A 22,741-nucleotide genomic window follows, 5' to 3' on the forward strand; every position below is an offset into this window, starting at 1 on the left:
TTCAACTGCAAAGTTTATTGAACAGAGAGTATTTACAGAGAGCTGTAACAGACCGTTCAACACACATCAGCACAGAAACACATACCGGCACCTTTTCCGTGAGAGTGATTGTCTCTGCCAGAACAAAACCCCTACCGTACAAAAATACATTTTTCCTTTAACCTAAGGCACTGCTCTAAAGTCTACAACAGTTCTACCGTGTTCTGAACAGCAAAGAGTGGAAGTAGGAAGGCTGAGGGTTTCCTATGGAAACTGCCATGAGTTCCAGCCAACCCCTCTGCATCGAACCACTGAAAACACAGGTGTCTGGTGGATGATTTGTTTGAGCTGAAGGATCAGCCAATGGTTTATTGCAAGTTTGAGACAGCTAGTTTTTAAAGTAAGCACCTAGGCAGTCTGTTACAGGAGACATAAGAACAAGTCTGCATTATTATTTTTAGTAGCTGTTTTCAGGAGATGCTTAGTTAATCTCCTTGTGCTGTAAAAAGCAAAGTTTAGGTTAAATGGGTTACTTAATGCAGGCTTTAGGGGGAAGGAAATATATAAGCAGCTTGCAGCCACTGTTACACTGCTAGAACAGCAACACTTAGAATAATTAACATCAACAAAACGTGACTTCAGTGGTCTAATACTGTTATGTACACAATAAAATAATACTTCCATAAGTGTAGATAAACTTAAATAGGTAATTCAAAAGAAAAAACATTTTTAAAAGCATGACATGTTAAACCGCACTATAACAGGCATCTCCAGGTTATTTTGGTAATAGATTAGTGCATATGCTGTAATAAAATGTTCTGATGTTTGCCAATAGATTAAAACATATTAGTGGGAGTACAATACTGCATTCTGAAACTGCCAATATTTTCATGTTGGAAAATAAGGAGTTTTTCTTCTCCAGCCAAAACTGAAGATGCTCAGTTTTGTGTTTTTAAATAGCACATGAACCAACGAGTAACAGCATTTTTCTAGAACATTACAAAGGGAGTTCAGCTTCAACACAACCTGAATGAGTCTTTTATTTCATCAAGTGCCACTTTAAGAATATGCAGACTCTGGGATGAAAACTGAACAAAAGAGACTCAAACAGGTTACTGTAAAGGCTGTAAAAGGGAAACAAGTGATATTTGAACAAGGAAGTCTAATCTAACAACTAGCTAAACGAACAGAAAAGGAACATCAGCACAATAGTTTCCCTGAAATGGTTCAAGGTGCAAATTAGAAGTTTGTCATCCTTTCCCTGGTGAGTTTTTGTGTTTTTGCAAACTCTAAGATGGATAAAGGTAAACAAGCAGCTTTTCAAAACAAGGCCTTCAGTACTTGATCAAACACTGGATTACTGCAGTGCAATCAGATTATTTCCAGGTCTCTAGTGTTCACAGTTCTGTCCAAAGAGCAAAGAGAAGAAAACGTTTAACCACCATTCCTGTATGACACATACGTCTATCACCACTGTCAGAGGCTACATCCAGGCTGTGAGCACAGAACCACTCCGTCACTTATGGCACCAAAACCAGCACAGCAGCTTTGCTCGTTTTTATGTGTGAATATTGAGTTTTCCAAGTTCTGTACATAATTCTCCAACCACATTACATCTAAACACTGTCAAGTTCAAAGTTAAAAGGCAACAGTTTCTTAAGTAAAACGTTAGTGATTTTGCTCAGAACAGAATGTGATCAGCAGTGTCACATGAGATCTGCCTGTTCCCATGGCCTAGTTAGTTGTGGCCTTGAGGGGAGTCTCACCAAGACAACCTCCATGGGACGAAAGTTCTCAAGACGCAGAGTGACAGAGGAGACTCGGGAAACAGTTCAGTCTAGAAAAGTGCTACACTTTAATAAAAAAAAAAAGTGCTACACATCACTTAAAGAAAATGTGGAGGGCAGGTCTTGTTTTTTCCACTACCATTCAACTGTTCACACAGTCATTTATCTCATGGAAAGAGATCTCCTGCTGGGAGTATGTCCATTTGGGGCCTATCCTCCAACACCAGAGAAGTTCAGTCTTGCCTAAACAAGCTTACTGAAGCCTCTCTGACATGCTGTACTGCATGAGGGTTTGGCTTCTCAAGTACATGTAGCTTCAGATGCAGCCCTGCTTCCTTCAGGAAATTCAGCATAGCATGTGTACAGCTTTATTATTCCTCCCAATACGTAACACAACCGTCTGTAGAACTTAAGGTTGGTGTTACCTCTTTCAGTGAAATGATAGACTATTCTACAGTAAGTAGAGATGACAGTTAATACCTTGCCAGAGCCTGGAAAGACCTTGTAAGACCACACAGGTCAGCATCAAAGTTACAGGAAGTGCCTAGGGGTGGGAAAAGTCTTGTCTATGAAGTTACATCAGACACTTTTTAAACCATTAGTATCTTCAAAAGTAACATATGCCATTTAAGATATCTTAGAAGCTTAAAATAAAACAGATGGGCTCCAGTGCTGGTAGGCGATACAGGAGCTTTACAGGGCTCAGCTGTGTCTTTGGAAGAGCCTTCATGACAGGCCTTAGCTGCTGCCTAGAGCAATTCCCTACAAAGGCATCAGTTGGTGACCCCTTCTGACATAACTCAAGTCACAAGCACTAAACAAAGAGCTTTCCCTCTGGTCTATGCATTGGAAAAAGTGCCTTAAAATAAGAAGCTGTAGTTAAGGCAAGGAGAGTAAAATGCAAGGAAGTTAATTACCTACCCAGAGGAAGAGACAGATAGGGAAATCAGCTTGGATTACCTGATGAAGCATCTATAGGTTTGGTCAAGGAATTCACTGCACCATCTTCCTCAAAAGCCAATTTGGGACTAGAAGGTATTGTAGCAGCATCATTCAAGTTTTGATTACAGTTACCAGCAGAGATGCTCTCTGAGCTCAGTTTGGTTGACTTGGAATGTACTCCAACGCCAATGAACTCCTCAAAAGTCCAGGAACCCGATTTTCCATTAAGATTCTGAATAAGTCCAATCGTATGATCAGCTTTGTTACCACCCGACTTCACGCTGTCATCCATAACCATTTCTTTTGCAGGATGGCTAGAAAAAGAATGGATACGTGTGTCACAGTTCCTGTTTAACCTTTAGATTGATTACAAACCAGCCAACTAGCAGTCTGCATACTTTGCAAAGCACCGAATATCCTGAAGGGCATTCCCAGCTCCTCCAGCTGCCATGCAGGACTTCCTCTCCAAGAGCTAATGGCAAGAACGACCCACCAACATACAGTCACTGTTTACTATACCAATACCTCTCAGGTAAGGTCTGGCCTCAGAAATGTGATATAAAAAAGCAACAAGCCCTGCACCACTCAAACCCTACTTCAGTAGTGTGCATTTTGCCCTTTTTATTCCTCCAGACATTTTTAACACAAAACCGAGCCTCAGAAGACTAGTTATATTTAAAAGGGATTCAAAAACTAAACCCAAATCAGAGTGATCAATTTTCCCTCATTCTCAAGAAAATCATGAAAATGTCTGTATGTTCTGTCACTGGAGGAATGAGATTAATTTATCACCACTTTAAAGAACGAGTTCCCAATGTCATTTCTGAATCATTAGCATTTACATCAGCCAAAGGAACAAACATCAGAGGACAGATTTTCCAGTAGTAGATGGAAAAGCTTTTTGTTCAAAAAGATAAAATTTGAAATGCTACCAAAAACTCCCATTAAAGGAGGCTTGGGTGTTGTATCTGGTATTTCAGCACAACTGAAACTGTTCTAGAGCTTTCTGTGTGTTATTCTCCCTTTTCAGTGTTGTCTCCCTCCCTCTTGTTTAATGTTTTGTTAAGGAACAGAACTGCTAGCCATTTCCAGTGAAAAGACTTCAAGCCAATGCTGTTCTTTCTGAGCAACACTGCCACGTTGCTGGCTCTGTGTCTCACTCCTTCAGAGGCACTGTTAACATGGTGCCATCTAAACAAACAATTATCCTGAACTAACTGCCTCTGCGTGAAGCAGTAAACTGACAGCATGCAACCACCACATGCCTGGAGCAGGCCAGAGACATACCACAAAGCTAGCAGGGTGCAAAATTTGAGGCAGTGCTACATGCAGCACTAAATTTAATTTAAACATGGAGAGAGATTGCTTGTGTGACGGATAACTGCTCTGACAGTAAGGCAGCCACCCACACAGACTCACCTGGAATCCTTTAATTCAGTCACAAGGAGAGACCCCCCATCACTTTTCAAATCGCCTCCATTCATGAACACTTCACTGGCCTTTGACTCTGACACGTCTTGTTCCTCAGATTCTGGAGAGATCAAGCTATGTGCAGTCTTTAAACAGTTCTCAGCCTCCCCCTTGACTTCCTGGGCTAAGTCAACACCATTTAGCTTCCCTGAAAGTGGGGGAAAAAATCCAGAAAGAATAAAAAAGGAAAGGAAAAAAGAGAGTATCAGTAACAGAATTGCTATTCTAAATGAACAAAATGCAAGTGCCAAAGTGATCCTTCCTAGTCAAAATGAGGCACTTGGCTTCAATAGATTAATTTATCTGTAGATCTATACACAAGCTGCCTATAACAACATGGAATTTGTTTTCCATCTTTAATAATACACTTGTAAAATGAAAGCATGCTGCCTGCCTTCTCAAATCATTTTTGCATTTAATCATTTTGCCTGTTTCTTGTGGCACAGACCAAGCAATGATACTCTGTTCAAGCAGAGAGCTGCCCTGGCATTTCTGGGACTTATGTCTCAGATCATTGCAGTGCTCTGATTAAGTGACCTTTTTAACAATGCTTAAAAGTCACTGAGACACCAACTGCCACTTAGACCTGACTCATTAAGTTTCCTTACCTGGCTGATCAGTCTTCTCAAGACCCAACTCTTCCTCCTCTTCAATATCCTCTCCTTCCATAGACTCAGAGGTAGACTTCCCTTCACTCTGCAACTGAATTGCCGGAGTGTTACTCAGAACAACTCAAGCAAACGGTTCATCATGGCTCCCATGCAGGACTATTCTGTGCCCAGCAGTGAAGCCATACTAGCCCAAAGGCTAATAGGCAATTGAGTCACCCAGAAACACGTGCTCTGCTGAGCCAGAGCCTGTAAAGGAAAGTGTGGGACCCAGTTCCATCTCCTGTCTACCAACTAATCCTGAGTTTCTTTCCCTCTCATTTCTCCAAGGCATGTACTAAGTATTTATTGATTTTCAGCTATATGAAGACGTTGGTCTTGAATGTTCAGAGAACAGCAACAACTCCTCAATATATTACCCATAATTTACCCCAAGCCTTAGGTCACTACATTAACAAAATACACCTGGGTTACTGTAGCAATCCAAGGGGCATCAGATTTGCTTTAAGCAAACAGATGAAGACAGGAATTGAAGTTTTCTGAGGGAAAATGGCCCCAGCAGAATGCATACAGTTTAAAAAAACCCAAAATAACAATTTTTAACCAATCTGCAAGTGATAATGCCAGGTCACATTGTTCCCATGTGCCTTGAACAAAAATGCATCAAAGCCTTCTTGTCGGAACAAGCAAAGCAGAAGAATGTGTGCAATGGGAAGCTACCGAAAATCATTTTGGTCCACCAGAACTTTGCACTTCAGGGGGGAGCTGATTTATGTAAGGGGAACAGAGGAAGACAAGATGCAAGGCAAAGCCTTCTGTGGGAAAGGCCTACTCTGGCATTACAAAGATCAAAACAAAAAAGTACCTTGGATTCGTTTTGATCTGCTTTTCGTGTTCTTTTCATGATTTCTTCGATTCTCTGTTGAGACAGGGAAAATATTTCCAATGACATAAAGAGCTTTATATTTCAGCACTCTGGTCTAAATTTTCAGTGATAATATATCTTCATATTTCACAAATTTCCTCCTTTATTCATCATTTTTAAAGCTCACAGGCCAGAGTGGGCTGTTTACAAAACCCACACTACTCCTATTTAAATCCTTTCAAGAGCATTTGCCTGTTCAGTTTAACACCTCAAGCACTATTTTAGGCTGAGAAACCTCTCTGCTTTCAAAACAGTATTACCTTTTTTCTTTCAAGCCTTTCCTGCATATTTTGCTGCATAATTCTCTCTCTTTCCAGCCGCTGTCTTTCAGCTTCTTCTTGAGCTTTTGCTTCAGCTTCTTCTCTCTGAAAATAAAACAAGGACAGTACAATTAATCCCAAGAGTCAAAAGCAGAGCTGTTACAGAGATCCTGGTTCAACAGAGACAGGAACATCAGACAATCACTATTTAATATTACCATACACTGCAGCTAAATGTCAATTACCCAGCTACTGACATGAAATATATATTATTATGACATTCAGAAACTGATGTGAAAAAACCTCCATGATGTGCATGGCTATGTTGTGATTATGCAAATCTTCGCGATGTTGTTTAGCTACTCAGGGTTCAAATTGTACTTCACCATGAAGGTTTGTCCACGGAGGATAATTTATAAAGTAACAAGACCACAATTAAATTCTGAAGGTAGCAAGGTTAACCTAAAAACCCTGGCAGTCAGGTATTACTACCAAGATACTTGGTACTGAGTATCTTCTGTTCCTTCTACATTGCAAAATCTTTTCCAGTATGACTGGAAAGAAGACAGAAGCCTAGTTAACACTCCAAAGAACTGTATAAACTTAAACAAGCTTTCAATGAAATGTTCAGATGCATGTCAATGCTATCCATTAGATATGTTTCTTTAAACACAAAGAATTTCATTGTGAAACTGCTCCAGTTTTCAAATGAATCTCATTTATAGTGACTCCACTTTCTGTAAAACAGCTTCCCTCAGATAGAAGGATGCCTTTGTAAAGGTACAGATACTAGCTGTGAAAGACTAGTTAGCAACCAGAAAAGCAGACTTGGAAACACTACCAGTCTTTCTTTTAAAATAATCAGAACAGGACAGATGACATCCCAGACAGGCCACCTCCTTATAATTCATAGCAGTAAGCTGGTAAAGTACAAATATTTTACATGTACAAAATAACATCCCAGATGGCGAAAAAAATTCCCAAATATCTGCTTCTGCCTCACTCTTGAATTCATCAAATATTGAAAAAAAAATAATCACACAGACTAGGGCAAGGAAAGGACTTGAAAACATTCTCAAATCCATGGCAGACAGTATGAACTCTGCTTTACATCATTCCTGACAGACTTGTCAAAACTGTTGGGTGAAAAGAAAATCAAAGACAATCCCCTCAAAAACATGTCTGCAGCCTGTATGAGGAACACATTTGGAGCCTACAGATAAACAGACCTGGTGCTGAAGCTCTGCAAGTTTTTCCTGCTCTTCCTGTTCTCGGCGGATCCTCTCCTCTTCAGCTTGTCTTTGCTGTTCCTCATAAGCCAGTCTCTTTTCTTCCTCCTGCTTGCGGAGCTCCTCCTCCCATCGTGCTTTTTCCTCAGTTGCTCTCTTGGCCATTTCTTCTTCTCTGATTCTAGTGTTTCCAAGATACAGATTAGCAACTGGATAGTTATTTCTTTAAAGTGTGCATGCACATGAGATAGACTCGGAAAGTCAGAATGTTCTAAGTTACCCCACATGAAATAACCGCATAATGATACTTTCTGGTTTGGATTTACAAATGCCACCATTCAGATCAGCCGAAGGGAAAACCAGAATACCTTGGAAGAAACTAACTACAAATACATAAGTGTTCTTTGTTGATTAAGTCAAGGCCAAGGCAGGTTGCTCCAATGTTTGACTGAGAACTGGATTAAGCAATAAGTATTTAATAAAAACCACCTGCATCCACCGCATGAACAAAGCTTTTAATTACTGTCAAACATAAATTTAGTTGGATTTCCTAAAGCAGTTTCTTCCATAGTCTGAATCCCAGAGATATTTTGGAGGTGGACACTGCTAGATCATGCAGACATACACAACAGATCTGATGACACACTTCTGATAAAACACCTAGAGAACACTGCATGCAAGTTTATGACACCTCTGTTACCCATGAGTGGAAAACAGGCAAAATCTGATGTTCCATCATGTTCAAAGAAGCACAGACAGGTGACCCCTCATTTGGAATCAAGCTAGTTAGCACAAAGTTAATAATTTATGTGTAACAGCTTCTGTGCAGTGAACCAAATACACATTAATTTGCCACTTTGAATTACGTGGCTGCAACACTTCTGATCTGGATTTCAGACCACTAACATGAGATGTAATGTAGCATCAAATCACTGCCTGAGTTCATCAAAAGAAAGTTTAATCCAGAGAGATTGACTATTTGAAGACAAATACAAAAAAAAAATAACACAAGTGGTATAAAAAACACATCCTAGTTTTGAAATAAAAACACCACTTGTGACTGGAAGGAAAAATCAGCAGTAGTTTGCACAGGGACTACGAGTTACATATATACTGGGATACAGATTAATGATTCACATGCAACTCGTCTCCTCTCAAATGGTGCTTCAGGAACTGCATTAAGATTTACAGGACCTTAAAGCTTAGGAAACACACACAGCTGGAGTGTCCGTTCCAACCACACCCCACCACTGACAGTGTCCTTCCTTCTCCTTGACAGTTACCTTTCCTCTTCTTGCCTCTGAATTCTTTCTTGGTCTTCGCGCTCTCTTTGCTCTCGTGCTAGACGTCGTTTCTCTGCCAAGATTTTAGCAGCTTCTTCAGCTGTGGTGGTCCCTGCTACTGTTTTGCTACCTGATTCTGCAAAGGTTAAAAGAAACTGCTGTTAAAAAGCCCCTGTAACTTAAAATCAGTGCTCATCACTCAGCAAGTACACTCTGTATCTAAAGGCCCACAAAGAGCCAAAGGGGTGTCCTCAAGAGATCCAGAGGCACAAGATCTCACTCACCCTGATACAGTAACAACTCATTTCAAGTACATGGATCCAGCCATATTCCAGATGATACAGTTAAAGATATTCCCCAGTTACCACAGTACTAAAAAATGTGTTTCTGAAAGACACCTTTATTCTGTTAATACTTCTAAACACTTAAAACTGAAAAAAATACTGTTTTATGACATCCATGGAACTTCCTCCTAATAAAACTGAACACACACAACCCTAAAGAGGAAACATTTTTCTTAATTTGTCTTGTTTCATAACAATATGCATGCCCCTATATTTACAGTATCTTAAGGGTGCAAATAATCACCATTTTCTTTATCCTGGAAGGCACATCCCAATGACTTCAGTAATACCATATTTCTACACGTTTTAGCAACAAATCAATCTCCAGTTTACATGGAGAACAAAACAGCTCTGACCACTGGGGTAGGAGATATTTCTACAGTCCTGCAGTTTATGTTTCTTCATGTCCTGCCTGGTGTTATGGTGTCTGAACGTCAGAAACACTATTATAAATTAGCATTATGAAAAAAAAGAACCACTCTTGACATCCACTTGTTCTCAGTAGATATGCTGAGAGGACTCTGGTTTTTAGCAGTTATTCCCACTCTTTAGAAATATCATTGTTCAAATGTGACTTTTCTGAAAATTTGAATTCTCAGAGAACTAGCTCTTGGCACCAGTAGAGGAACAGCATCATAATGTTGGTGAGGAACTCTCTTCCATCTTTTCAACAGTTCACAAATCAGCACATATTTTTTTTCTTAATAGTTACAAAGCCTTCAAGTCAAGGTAATTTTAATGAACAATGACATCAGGGTTTGATCAGTTCTTCTGCTTCTGACCTAAAGACAAGTCATTCAAAACACAATGCTATCATTAGGAACTTTAATACCTGAAAAGCTGCTTAAGCCCCATGGACACGTAATCACTACCTGCAGCTATAGGGCATAATTAGACAGACTAAACCCTCAGCAGCTGAATCATGGCAGTGTTCCCTGCATAAAAATTGTTCCTGCAATCACAGAAAAAGCATTCCAGCACTGATGGAGTGCAGCCACAGAGACGTTTTCTAATACTTAAGATTTATCCAGTGCTGAAAAAGAAGCACCTCCCCAGAACACACAGTGCTGCTGATTTGGGATGCAGTCATGTTGGCACAAACAAGAATCAGTCTTAACAATTCCACATTTGAACTGAAGTCAAGAGGGATCCTCCTTTCCCCTGAGCAGGAAAGACCACTCCTCTGCAGTTATACGAACCATTAGTAGGATTTGCCTGCTCACAGAATCATAGAATGGTGGGGGTTGGAAGGGACCTTTAGAGATCATCTAGTCCAACCCCCCTGCAGAAGCTGATTCACCTAGATAAGGTCGCATAGGAACTCAAAAAACTTGCATGTGCGTTTCTTCCTATATTCTGCAACTTCCTTTTTTATTTAAAGGAGGGAGGTTTCATTTAGCATTGCCAGTATATAACCACAAAGAAATCCAAATGCTACCTTCTCTGCTACTACTTTAGTGTCTTGCCAGTTTAGACTAGTCACTATTTACAGCAAAGGCCATTTTCTGTTGTGCACTGGCAGAGAAACCAACACAGCAGTCCCATTTTAACACTACTAGAATCTCAGCTGTATTGAGACTGGTCGACAATATCAGGTTTAACCTAGTTAACTCCCTCAAAACTGAACCTAAATAATGCAACTTAATCCTCAGGAAGAAGTCTAAAGGTTTTAGGCTTTTAGGTTATGACATGATAATGACAGCTTGAAATATGATTAGTATCTAGTATTGCAAATGATAGAAAAAAACTAGTCACAATGATTCAGAGTTCACCACGGATACGGAAAGAACAGAGGCCATAAAAACAAAAGGAAGGGTAGGAGATCTCAAGTCTGTGAGGAACCTTCCCATTGCATTTTCACTTCTGAAACTTTACTGATGTTTTCCATATGGTTACTTCCACAGTGCTTTCATCTCCATGCACCCCTTGCACAGCCTGTTTCCATAGGACAGGACATGAACTTCCCAACATGACTGTTAACATGCCTTAAGAGGATTCTTGCAGTGTTTTATACTCAGCTGCTTGTACTCTCACTGTGATTCCTGATAAGAACTGTCTATCTCAAAGTACCTTTTAGTGATGAAAGGAGAAAGAGGAAAAGAGTTAGGAGAACAACTGTAAAATGTGCTATTAGTTGGACGGAGGGAGGATTCCGACACATTTCAAGGCAAGTCGTTTATTCACAATTAATTTACAAAATCATATTCCAAAGCCTTCACTACCCAGATACATCAAAGTGAGGCTCTACGATAGTTTATTACCTATCATCATGCATAAGGTGAGAGCTCATGAAGGAGCACTTCTTATGCTTTAAGTTGAAACAAGCCTTTTAACTTTCAGAGAAGCTGCGAAAGGCTGCTGCCAGAAATGACAAATGCTCCAAGTCACTGAAAAATAAAAAGTGTTTTACTGCACAGAAGTATATTTTTGTAAAAAGTCACAAAAAAAGACAAAACTTGATTGCTGTTTACCAGCAACAGGCAATCTAGTTTGAAGGAGAATAGATGGTGGGAAGATCAAAATGCACAAAGCTGAAATCAGATTGAACCTACAAGACCTAGAGAGTGATTTGCCACATGCCATTTATTGGTACATTCTGACTTCAGAAGCTGTCTGGAATATGGTATTGCATCAAATCACCAAGTGAATTGCCTACACAGATGTGTAAAATGGAAATTGCCTTGAAAAGTGAAAGTAACTTTTTAAGAACATTTTGCCTTGCTTAGCAATACTGCAGTGCACCAAAACATTCAGAGAGATAAATGGAATCATCTTGTGTTGAAGAACATGTCCATCATTTCCTTATCTCTGTGTCAAAGAAAAAGAGCTTCACCCAGTCACGGGATGAATCACTACAAGCTGACTAGCTTGGAGATTAGCAATAAAATAAAATGGAAACAGCTAAAGGGGGGTAATACAGTTCCAGAAGTCAGTGTAGAGAGGAGGCAGGTGGGGCATTCAAGGAACAAGGACAGGTGTTCTTGTTCCAGAACAACTGGAAGACACAGAAACAGGACACATTGCTGTAGAGGTTTCAATCAACCAATGACACTGATCACAACTGATTATGCCCCCTCTGAGGCATGCAAGATATTTGTCACAGTAAGGTAGCACATCTAGGGATGGACATTCTGACTGCAAAGACAAATGATGTGACACTGAAGACGGATGTGGAACGTCATACAAACATCCACATTTGACTCTGACATCCAGGCTTCCTTCTAGAGGAACACAAGCTCAAAGACTGTACCATAAATGCGTTCTTCAGCTGACTAACACATTCAACATTGAGCAATGTTAGGAAGAGCCTCAGAAATAACAGACAACTGTAACAGCTGAGGAAGCCACAACATGAACCGTACATGCAGTAACGTGCAGAAAGCAAATATTCCCACTTACCTTGTGTCTGAAGAATTTTCACCCCCAATACTGCCCACTGGCTGTGGCTTAAATTCCAGAGATCCCTCCTTTTCCTGTTAAATTTCCCCTAAGTCCTCCACAGAGAAGTGCCTGTCAGACCTCACCAGAAGGTTCTCCCAGATTCTGTTCTGGAGATGGCAGATGGTGTTCTTCCAGCAGGAAGGACAGAGGCTGTGCTTACTTGGCACAATGAAGAGGACTAATTGCTTATCTGGTACATGGCTCTCCTTAATCTACCACAATAATTTGTCAGTGTGACCAATGAATTGACCACTTTTTCTTGAGGCAGCAATGATTATAGATTATTATTCACTAGAATCAAGACTGAGGGAGCATTCTATTTATCCTTGTGAAAACAGACCCTCAGCCTGTGATGCACCAGTAGCCCATTTCTTCCTCCAAGCAGGTCTCTACACAAGCAACTTTAAGACCTACCAACTGGGCAAAATACCTGTGCATGGTTTAACTATTGACTTTGCAAATCTAAGCTAGTAGATCCCTCAGCTAGTGTGGCTGAACTCCAAAAGGCAAACAGGATTGTGCTTTTCTTAAAATTATAGCATAAGTAGTAATATTGAAAGCTTCTGACTTTTATCTTCAAGTCAAATAATCTGACTACTGCCCTTAAATCCACATCCTGAAGTCATATCATATAAAATTATTGTATAAATAATAAGCAGTGAACAGTTTCTGCCTTAAAGCATCCTACCCTCCAGTAATCTGCCTCACAATTTCACCAGTCCTAGCATGCACTAGAGATGTCTTTGGTGAGAGTGCACCAGACACTGAGAAACACTCACCTTCTTTGGTCTTTGTGCTAGTTGCTTCCGCATCCAAGGCTGGTGAAGCACCTTGCTCTTGTCCTGCTCCTTCTGTGCTCTTATCCTTTGGTTTGCTCTCTGCTTCACTTTTCTTTTTGGTAATGTTTATAACACCTGGTGTGAGAGGTGGGCGTTGGATGGGTGCCGGTTTAGACGTTGGAGCAGGAGATGGTGGCCTTTGTTTTGACAGGCTGGGTGAGGGTGGACGAGTCTTTTGTCTGTTGAAATAAGGAATATTTTCCAGGGCTAACACCAAAAACCTCAAACATGCAACTGAAGACAGCTTTGGTTAGCTTACATTACATATCCCACTTTAATGAATCTGCCTTCCTCATAAAACTCAAATACAGGATTCCAAAATACCCTGGGCACCTGAACTTGTGGGCTAGCACCAAAACAAGTCTGCTAGTCCAGACCTCCATTTACTCCACATCAAGAATGAATCCTGTGTTTCCAATCTAAGAAACTTCTTACACTAATACAGGCAGACCAGCTTGCTCAGAAGCTCACAAGCTTTCTAGTTGTTTTAATGCACCAGGGTGTATTTATCTGCACAAAAAGAGACAAAGGTTCAAGTAAGAGCTGCATCCCTGCTGTGGAAAAAAGAAATCAGACCAAAATGAAGTCCTTAGGCATGTAAACATGGCATAGTGTAGGTCATCCAAATTCTAACAGCATAGTTGTCCTGAGACAGGAAGCATACTTCATTCTGTTCTGAATAAAAGAAGATATTTAACCTGGACACGTACCGAACTGTAGAAGGTGACGGAGGACGCTTCACCAAATTAGCAGGAGAGGGGGATCTTCTACGGGCAGCCACAGATGGTGAGGGAGGGCGTCTTAAACCAGAACCTGGGGAGGGTTTTTCTGTCTCTGATTTCTGAGAAGATGCATAAAAACCAAAATAATGTTCACTCTCTAGAATACACTCCAGACAGATGAACTGTCCCAACAAATGTACTCCTCAACAAGATGTACTTTACATTTCCTTCATGTTGCAAAACACAGACCCGGTCAATATGTTACCTAAATTCGACTCTGGGAACGCCAAGCAGCAAATAATGTGCCTTTAAGGTACCAGAGAGATCAAGGGCCATAAATCCCAACTTGATTTCAATACTGTGTTTCTTAAGCAAACACTACTGAACATTTCAATAAGTAAGCAAACTGTTGAAAAAGGGTCCCCATCCTGAGTTGCTCCAAACCCCACAATTAACATAAACCAAATTCCTGTGGATTTTCAACAAACCTGGGTTGAATCTGGTGAACTTGCATCAGATGAAGATACAGAGGACTTCAATCTGTCGATGCTACGACTGCGCACGGGCACTTTAGGAGTTGGGACTGGGGAATTGATGGAACTGGCTGAAGCTGAACGAGGACAGAGGTGAGATTCTATAAAAGTTAGGAATTTGACAAGACAAAACAAGAACCAAGTGCACAGCATAAGAACAGGAGAAAGGGAAAAGGGAGAAAGAGAGAAAGAAAGATTGTGTGTGTTAGAAACCATACAGGGAAACACCACAGGCAGTGCACATTGCAATGGGTCACGGACACAGACACCACCACCAGCACACAATTAGTACTTTGGAAGCATCAGCACCAAGAATAAAATCATTCTGAAAGCAGCAGTCTGGTGTAGATAAAAATAAAATGCTTTTCCAAAAAAATAGTCTAAATTTGCAATATACCAGTGTTACTTTAATTTCAAGTCAAGGTGCATCTAATCACAAATACTTCAGTTGTAATGGCTTAACATCTTTCCTTACAAGTTCTTCATGACAGGTTCAAGTTTTAAGTATGTTTTCCCCATACTCAAGGAGGAAGCATTCCTTCTTTTCAAAGAGTATTTATACAGTATCACATCAGGAATCTGAGCATTACTTTATAAACTTTTCTTGTGAAACAGGCATTTGTGCAACACTGTTCTACTTCCCCTCTCTGACCCTTTCATTACTATATATGTGTGCCCTTTGTCCACATTACCAAATCAAAATAGGTGGTTTGAAAGAAATCTACGAAGAAAAAAAGGTGAACTGTTAATCTACAATAATTTTCCTACCTGAAGTGTCAATATAAGTGAAGAGACTGAAAGAAATTGTGTCTTCTAATTACCTTTTTCTAATTTACCTTTTTCCATCTAGATGGATAGGCACATGTAGCTGTAACTATCTACTTCTCAAACTAGGTATTGGATTTTTCTACAGTCTGAATAAATTGTGACAGATGCCAGCACGTAATTTTGTAACTTTATGGAAAATACATTTTATTTTTATATTTACAGCATTTGTGCAAGAGAACTGCATTCTGTTTGTGCAGAGTGTTGGGCTGAAGCACAGGTACATTTCTACTGAAATGAAGAAAGTACCTCTAAGTAAACTGATAAACCCATAAAAGTTCTCTTTGATTCAGCAGTTGTGAATAAGTCACATGCTGTCAGTAACAGTGAAAAAGATGGTATTTCCCCACATGACATGAACTGAAATATTCATGATAAAATGAAAGTGGCACACAGGTGTGCAAAAATATGACCATTGACTACGAACCAAAAAAGCAGAAACTGATCATTACACAAGGGAGCAGTGTAGAAATGTTACCACTACCAACAAGGATCAAGCTAAGTGGCATAACGTTAAAAAATAAAGATGGAACTTAAGAGGAAACAAGCAAAACTGGGAATGCAAGTTGTAAGGTAAGAGAGGAGAAAGGACTCCATATTGGTTCCAGATATGCATTTACTGGGGCTAATGGTTACAACTGTTAGCAATTAAAAGATATGTGGGATGCCGCCAGGGCTTACCCACAATGCAGAGGTTCCTGCAATACTAATAAGTTGAGCCACAGTACAGGTGTATAAGCTCAAGTCTGGACCAGCATAAATCTGCTTGAGCTAGACAGGGTTTCTCTATAACATGTTCTTACAGTTTGCTTCTACTTCTATGATCACCCCGAGTGAAGCCAGCTCTGAGCTTCCTGTACTTGTGTTAAGATAACTCCTCTGTCTTGTTTCTTCAAGGACTTCTTCCCCTAAAGGAATTTAGGCTATGCATTTATTCCTTTCAGCCTCCTTTGAAATGATATGTCTGATATTTCATTGCCTAGTAAGTGTTCTCTGACCAGTATGCCTCAGATTCATTTCAGGGTACAGCCAAATGTAGATCTCTGTCAGTTAAAACAAACAAACACAAACAAAACCTCAAACAAACACCAGCAACTGGTTCTCTGCAGAGTAAGTGAACTGGCACTGGTGTTTTAAAGCCAATATTATCTATGGTTTTGTAGAGTAAACATGCAATATATGCTATGAATTGGTCATCACTGACTGAGGAAAATACTAGGTAAGTAATATTATGCATATATATATTTATGAACTGTCTGATTCATATTGCAGTGTAACACAGTTAGTGACTATCATGTAAGTTCTTGCTTGAAGAGCAACTTCAGAAAACTTTCAGGCTTTGCTGCCCTTCTGTTACCTGAGGGATCCTGTCCATCAGCCGACAATGTAGCAGCACTTTTACTCCTAGCTAAGGAGGCCTGTGTGGGGGCCAGGAGGCGACTGATTACGCTACTGTCCAGGGGACTGAGCTGGGAGCGCCGAGCTAAACGGTGGGAACAAATCAAAAAGGATTCAACATGAAATCATATCATGAAAAAGACAAGCAGTAAAAAGCAAAGGAAGACTGTGAGCGTTGGTGCAAGTTGCAACAGTTTTGGAAGAAAAATACTGAAGTCATGGAGAGGGAAATCCAAATTAAAAGCACAGAGGGGTTACACTGCAATCTCTTGCGTTGCACTTCTTGTCCTCGGCCTGCTTAACACTAATCATTTTAATGTGCACAGGCTGGCATGCATACAACAGAGCTGAATGCTGAAATCAGTCAAAGTACAAAAAGTTTTTCACCCAGCTCTTCAGAGCTGTATTTTCTAGATTGCAGGAAAGACCTTTCTGACATATAAACAGAAGGCTTGCAAGTCAAAGCAAGTGGCTAATGTCAGGCACCATTTGCACATCCATCATGGACAGCACCCATCATCATCCCACACGGGAAAGATTCTGAAGCAGAATATAATTTCCACTTTGGCAATAGCTGCTAAAAAGGAACACTTCAGAACTGTTAAAGGGAAAAATATGTTAGGAAAGTTGCTAGTCTTCAGCTTTAGGAAGAGTTCCTAGGAAAGAGGTTATTTTTAGCCTTCACAGACCAAGAGAGACTGGTGCAAGAACAGGTTTCTTCCTTCATTTGCATGCACAAAGTTTAGGTCAGCGTCAGGAACAGAGAAGTTGCTTTTAAACTGAATAATGAAAGTCCTTAAAAAGCAAAGGTAAGATTTAACTAAGAAGTTAACATATCAATGACATTTTTACTGTATCTTATATTTAAACCAACCAGCTTCCAAATACGTGTCTCTCTCAAACAGAGACAAATGTTGCTGTCTACTTAAAGTGACATTCAACAAAGCCAAAGCCCTTCTTACAGGAGTTCTTTTTTGTCCAAAGGGAGAAACTTAACCTTTACCATTTATCATTTTATCTTTACCATTGGATAACTATGACACCATTAAAAAGTCCTAAAAACTTAAGGACCAAGGAAACCAGTGAAATTAAGCCTATCCAAATTTTACTATGAATGGCTTTAAAAACAAATATTTATCTTTATCAAACAACCACCTGTTTTTTCTTCCTTTTTCACTTTTTCTAGTTCTGGAGTGGATTGGGGTTTACTACTCATTCTATTCAAAGATGTGCTCCTCTTCTTTTCTGTTCCTCCTAGAGACCAAGCGTAAGGAAGATTATTTTTAACAAGGTATTTATATATACAATTTGCTAAACTGCCATTCCCACATTTTGCTTTTGCCAGTCAACTAAACCCACCAATCTATCATTATGAAGCACTGTTTCCTCATGAGCTAAATGGTTTGGCTACCATTTGTCTACTTTCTCCACCCTCCCTTCCATTTTTCAGAGGAATAAGGCTGGTTTATAGACACACTAACCCAACAGCTGGCACTGCAATGTGCATAATGATATTTATGACACAGTGCACAGATTACATGCCCAGCAGTTAAAGCCTGAGTAGAAACATTTATAATATAACCGGGGCGTGATTTAAATTCAGCTTTAAATATCTCATTGACTGCCGCCCAGCTCTCAAAACAAACTGATTTCTAGCACCTTTCTGTTCCACCTGCGAACCTTTGACTGCTGACTGCTGAGAAGGTAGAGGGACTTTGTTATTCAGTCTGTTTAATGAGGCACTTCTCTTTGTGGTACCTGGAAGTAAAAGCGCATGGATTAATTATGTCGAAAAGCCTGGAAGCCCCCTCCAACATCTGCCCCACTTCCCTAAGATACAGATGAGTAATTAAGTCACTTTATAGCATGAATCCTTCAGAGGCAGGGAAACTGGATCAGGGAAGAATTACTATATATAAAGCATTATTTTTTATATTTCTGAATGTTACTGATCATAGCAGCAGGATGCCAGTCCCAAGAGACTTCTTGTTTGGTCTATCAAGGCCATCCTTGTACACCTTTCAAAATAAATAATTTGAAAAGGCCGTTGCTCACATCTGTGTGAGAAAGGGTAAGCTCAGAATTCGCACAGAACACAGCTGATGAAATACCCCACTGATCCAGGGATTAACATCTTCCTCTCAGTTTTGCTTTCTGCTCCTCCACTCTCCCAGGCACATGCACGTAGCAGAAGCATCCTGGTTCATTCTGTGACCGGATTTTCTACTGTCTGCATTGAGCCATCCTTCACCAGTCATTTCTTCCTGAGTGCCAGATCAAGAGCACAGAATCACTCTAACTTGCTGTGCTGATCTAAACCAGTCAGTTAGTCTGACCATGTGGATCAGCTGGAGTCCTGTCTGAATTTCTTGTATTTCAGGACACCTGAGAATTTTCCTCCAAAGCAAACAAAGACTCACAAAGGATTTCAAGGTATGACAGTAAGTTTGAAAGCAATCCCAATTAGTTGACAATTAGTGACTTCCTTTGTTGGAGGCTTAATTTGTACTTTACAGCCCTGTTTCTGACTCATACTCACAGCTGAACCCTGCAGATACATTATATATAAATATCATTTAAAATCACAAGCAGTCTCTAGTGACTCAGAGCTCCTGCAGCTATGCCAGTATAGGTATATTCACTGATTCCCCTACCAGGCATACAGTGTATAAGTTTTTTTGCTGCATCATCTTCCAACATGAACCAGCAAAATCACTGTTAGTTGTGTCCATGTTAGGGATTCTTTTAGCACAGCTCATTTGATCAAAGGTTGCAGACTGGCAGAACACTGCAGCATAGACCTAGCTGAACTTGTTTTCATATTAAACAGCTCTTTGTTTAATAATATTTTTCATCATTTTGAAAAAATAAAATAAAATTGGGATACAGGCAAGTTCCTATGAAACATTGGGAAGATCCCCCACTGGGAAATCTTGGGCTAAAACAAGCTGATACGTGCTCACACAAATAATAGTTATTGTGTTCTTAAGTAGTTTGGGGCAATTCCTTGTGTTTCATTTGTTGGAGTTTTGTTTTGTTTCATTGGGGTTTTTTGTTGTTTTTCTGGTTGTTTTTTTTTTTGTTTTAATAAAAGTAGACAGATTGCCATGATTTACAGAACACATCAGGCCAGGGCAGAGGTGAGAAGGCAAACAGGAGATTTGCATGTCCAGGTTCACCACAGAGTGGGGAAAAAACAGAGATCTATCTCATTCTCTGCATATCTCTTAACATTAGTTGCATGATTCATATTTTAAACATGATGTTGCAGTCAGGAGCTTCATCCACCCCAAAACTGCCATTCAAAATGAGACTGGGAGCCAAAGAAATTCAGAGATGATCTGTAGAGTGCAAATGCTCACAGACACTCTTAAATAATTAAAGAAGTAGTTGGCTTCCAGGCCATTTCTATTCCTTGGTAGTTAATTGGCACAGTAAGTAATCCAGAATGCTTGCAAGCAGTAGTGTGCACCAACAATTTAAGAAACACATAATTTGAGTATCAGTATCAAATATCAGTATAATTTATTGGGCTAGGAGATGGTGTCCAGAGCTGCACACTATGGCTACAAACATGCTGGAACTCCAGGTTAAACTAAAACAATCTCCTCTCACACAAAAAACTCCTGCAGGTATCAGGGTTTTTTGATGTATCCTTATCTATTTGGTTAGAGTAGAATTCTAACATTAAAAAGAAAGCATGTGTCTGTGGACTACAGGACTGGTGTAACAGAAAGATGTCAAAACCAAGTTGATTTTTTCCACCCCACAGGCAATCAAATGACGGAAGCTGTCTGACAGAAAAAGGCAAACTCTTTTTTTTATACTATTTCTATATTGCTGAAATTTTGAGGTGTGATTTAAGGCATGCAAACCCGTAATGATGATGTGAAATGATTTGTCAATCAATCATTCACCAAGATTTGACTTTAGTAAAACAATTACAGAAATAAAAAATAAAAAACCATCATTTTTTACCGTTCCTCTTCTCCTCTAACAGAGCACATCAACTGGGCCAAAGCCCTCAACAGTCAAGCTGGATTAACAAATCGCATGAAATGCATTTGAGATCAAAATATGAAGTGAGTTACACAGCAAGGGAGGAAGAGGAGTATCATTCCACCTCCTGTCTCCTCCCCAAATAACAGTTGAGCAGTACACCTGCTGCCAGCAGACACACAAACACTTACTTCGATCAGAAGCATTTAAAAGGGCTGCAGATGATGACAACCGTTTATTCATGGCAGCTTCTGACTGTTTGAGGTTAGCTGTGGAGGTGGATCGCTTGCTGGCTGTGTGAAGAAGTGCTTACTTTAGAATTCATCCTCATACCTAAAGAACCACCTTTCACACCTTGCTGTGAGCTAACTTCGGAAGTATTGCATCCTGAAAGCTATTTCCACTTTCGCTTAATGAGAAACAGAAATTGTTCTTTCCTTTGGACAGGCCTGATACAATCAGCACCAGTTGTAACATGCACGGAAAAGGCATTTAGTTTAGTGGAGTCACACCAAGATTTTATGCATGTGTATGCAAACAACTGAGTCTTAAAACTCCATGCTACTAACATGTAAAGAAAAAATCTACTGAGATGGTATATTTTTACCAGACTGATAAGACAGAGAAAGTAACAACAAAAGCTGAAAAACAATAATTTCTTTCTTCCATATAAGTATACCAAAACAAGCTTTTAATCAGTAGACTGAAACAAACCAAATGCATTTGGAAGGATAAAAGCAAGTCCTGAGGAAAGGCAAGAAAGCTTTCCTATTTTTGATGACTTTCCAAGTGTTGCTCTATTTTAAGTATTTCCAATTTTCCTCTAAAAGCTAGTCCTTAAGTTCATGTTTCCCATCAATTTTGCAACTCTTTCTGAAAAAACATGCCACAAGAGGCATTACTTTTTTTTGGCATGTGCATGCACACTTATATATGCACACACAAAAATCACATCTCACATAGCAAAGCTGCAAGTTTCCTGAAGCCAAATAAATACCTGCTTTTTAACTTCAAATAACGTACTTTCAGGATGAATACTACTCCAGAGTGTGAAAGCTTGGAAAAGCATGTACCTGTTGCTATGGAAATTCAATAAGCAGGAAACAGTAATGCACATGAAGTAGCACAGACTAGCGTAATAAACTCAAGAAGATCTATATATCAAACACAAGTTACTGATTTTGCTGGCATATTGGACAGTAAATATGATTAATGGGAACACATTAGTACGTAAGTGCCAAAGGAAAAAGCAGCACTACTCACCACAGAAGCAGTATCTTTTCCTTTTGGCCAGCATGCTATAGAGGCTCCTTATAGCATGAGCCATGGCAGGGCAGGACAGCCCTGGCACTGCAGCAGACTTTACACATAACCAACCCAAGTTTCCTGAGCTACAAGTCTCCCACAAAAACATCTCAAGTGATAACCAGATTTTGGAGACGAAACTACAAAAGTGGCAAACTCATGTCACAGTCAACAATCGCAAAACCCCCAAAAGAAGGAGAAAGGGAGATCTACTGAACCCAGTTAAGAAATGAGGATCTGAGCTTACCAGATATTTTAGTAAGGGAATAAAAAAGGCATTTTATGAATGAAATCTGAGTACTGGGATAACTAAAACAGCCTTGAGAGGTTTTACATATGAAAATAAGGAAACGCATCATTCACCTGTTTTTGAAGGTAAAGACTACCCTCTAGTGTCAGCTCTTAAAAAGAAAGCCTGTCTCCTGCATGAGCTCAAGTGTACTAGTTCAGGGCCTCCATGCAACATGGAGACATTTCATACAAATTTCTCTTGGTTCAAATTAGGATTTTAGCACTTACATGAAATCTGAGATCTAGTCTATCACCTACTGAGTCCCAAAGGGCCAAAAAATTAAATCTTCCCTTGAGAAAAATTACACTAAGCAAAGTAATTTCTTTTCCAGCAAGTTTACAAGTTCTGGAGGTGGGCTGTGCTGTTTAGTAAAGACAAGGGATGAAACTTATCCTAGGAGACTCAAAAGAAGAAAGTACAGGCTAAATATGATTGTTCAGATTAAAAGAAGAAATCAGTCTTATTTTTCAGGAGAACAGAGAGGAGTGGTAAGGGAAAAAAACTCTTTACCCAATTGGTAAAGCATATTCATTCAGATACTTTGAGTTTGCATTAATTGT

General features: G+C 39.7%; 1 protein-coding gene across 10 annotated transcripts in view; it reads right to left on the minus strand.

Annotated features, from left to right (window-relative positions):
- MAP7D3 (MAP7 domain containing 3) overlaps window positions 1-22,741 on the minus strand; it is a 45,777-nt gene continuing 23,036 nt past the window's right edge. For 2 of the 10 annotated variants that reach the window (XM_062007026.1, XM_062007022.1), the window contains 14 exons: window positions 20,776-20,877; window positions 18,245-18,343; window positions 17,741-17,839; window positions 16,545-16,670; window positions 14,318-14,463; window positions 13,818-13,948; window positions 13,048-13,286; window positions 8,484-8,619; window positions 7,201-7,381; window positions 5,972-6,076; window positions 5,652-5,705; window positions 4,787-4,880; window positions 4,128-4,326; window positions 1-3,022 (listed from right to left, as the gene is read on the minus strand). In XM_062007026.1, the coding sequence (XP_061863010.1) occupies window positions 2,713-3,022; window positions 4,128-4,326; window positions 4,787-4,880; window positions 5,652-5,705; window positions 5,972-6,076; window positions 7,201-7,381; window positions 8,484-8,619; window positions 13,048-13,286; window positions 13,818-13,948; window positions 14,318-14,463; window positions 16,545-16,670; window positions 17,741-17,839; window positions 18,245-18,343; window positions 20,776-20,877 (2,021 nt within the window). In that variant the 3' untranslated portion in view covers window positions 1-2,712. The remainder of the gene's footprint in view (window positions 3,023-4,127; window positions 4,327-4,786; window positions 4,881-5,651; window positions 5,706-5,971; window positions 6,077-7,200; window positions 7,382-8,483; window positions 8,620-13,047; window positions 13,287-13,817; window positions 13,949-14,317; window positions 14,464-16,544; window positions 16,671-17,740; window positions 17,840-18,244; window positions 18,344-20,775; window positions 20,878-22,741) is intronic. The other 8 variants (XM_062007023.1, XM_062007024.1, XM_062007025.1 and 5 more) reach the window with 8 other exon arrangements.

Source organism: Colius striatus, chromosome 13 (genome assembly GCF_028858725.1).
Source record: "Colius striatus isolate bColStr4 chromosome 13, bColStr4.1.hap1, whole genome shotgun sequence".
NCBI classification, from domain to species: domain Eukaryota; kingdom Metazoa; phylum Chordata; class Aves; order Coliiformes; family Coliidae; genus Colius; species Colius striatus.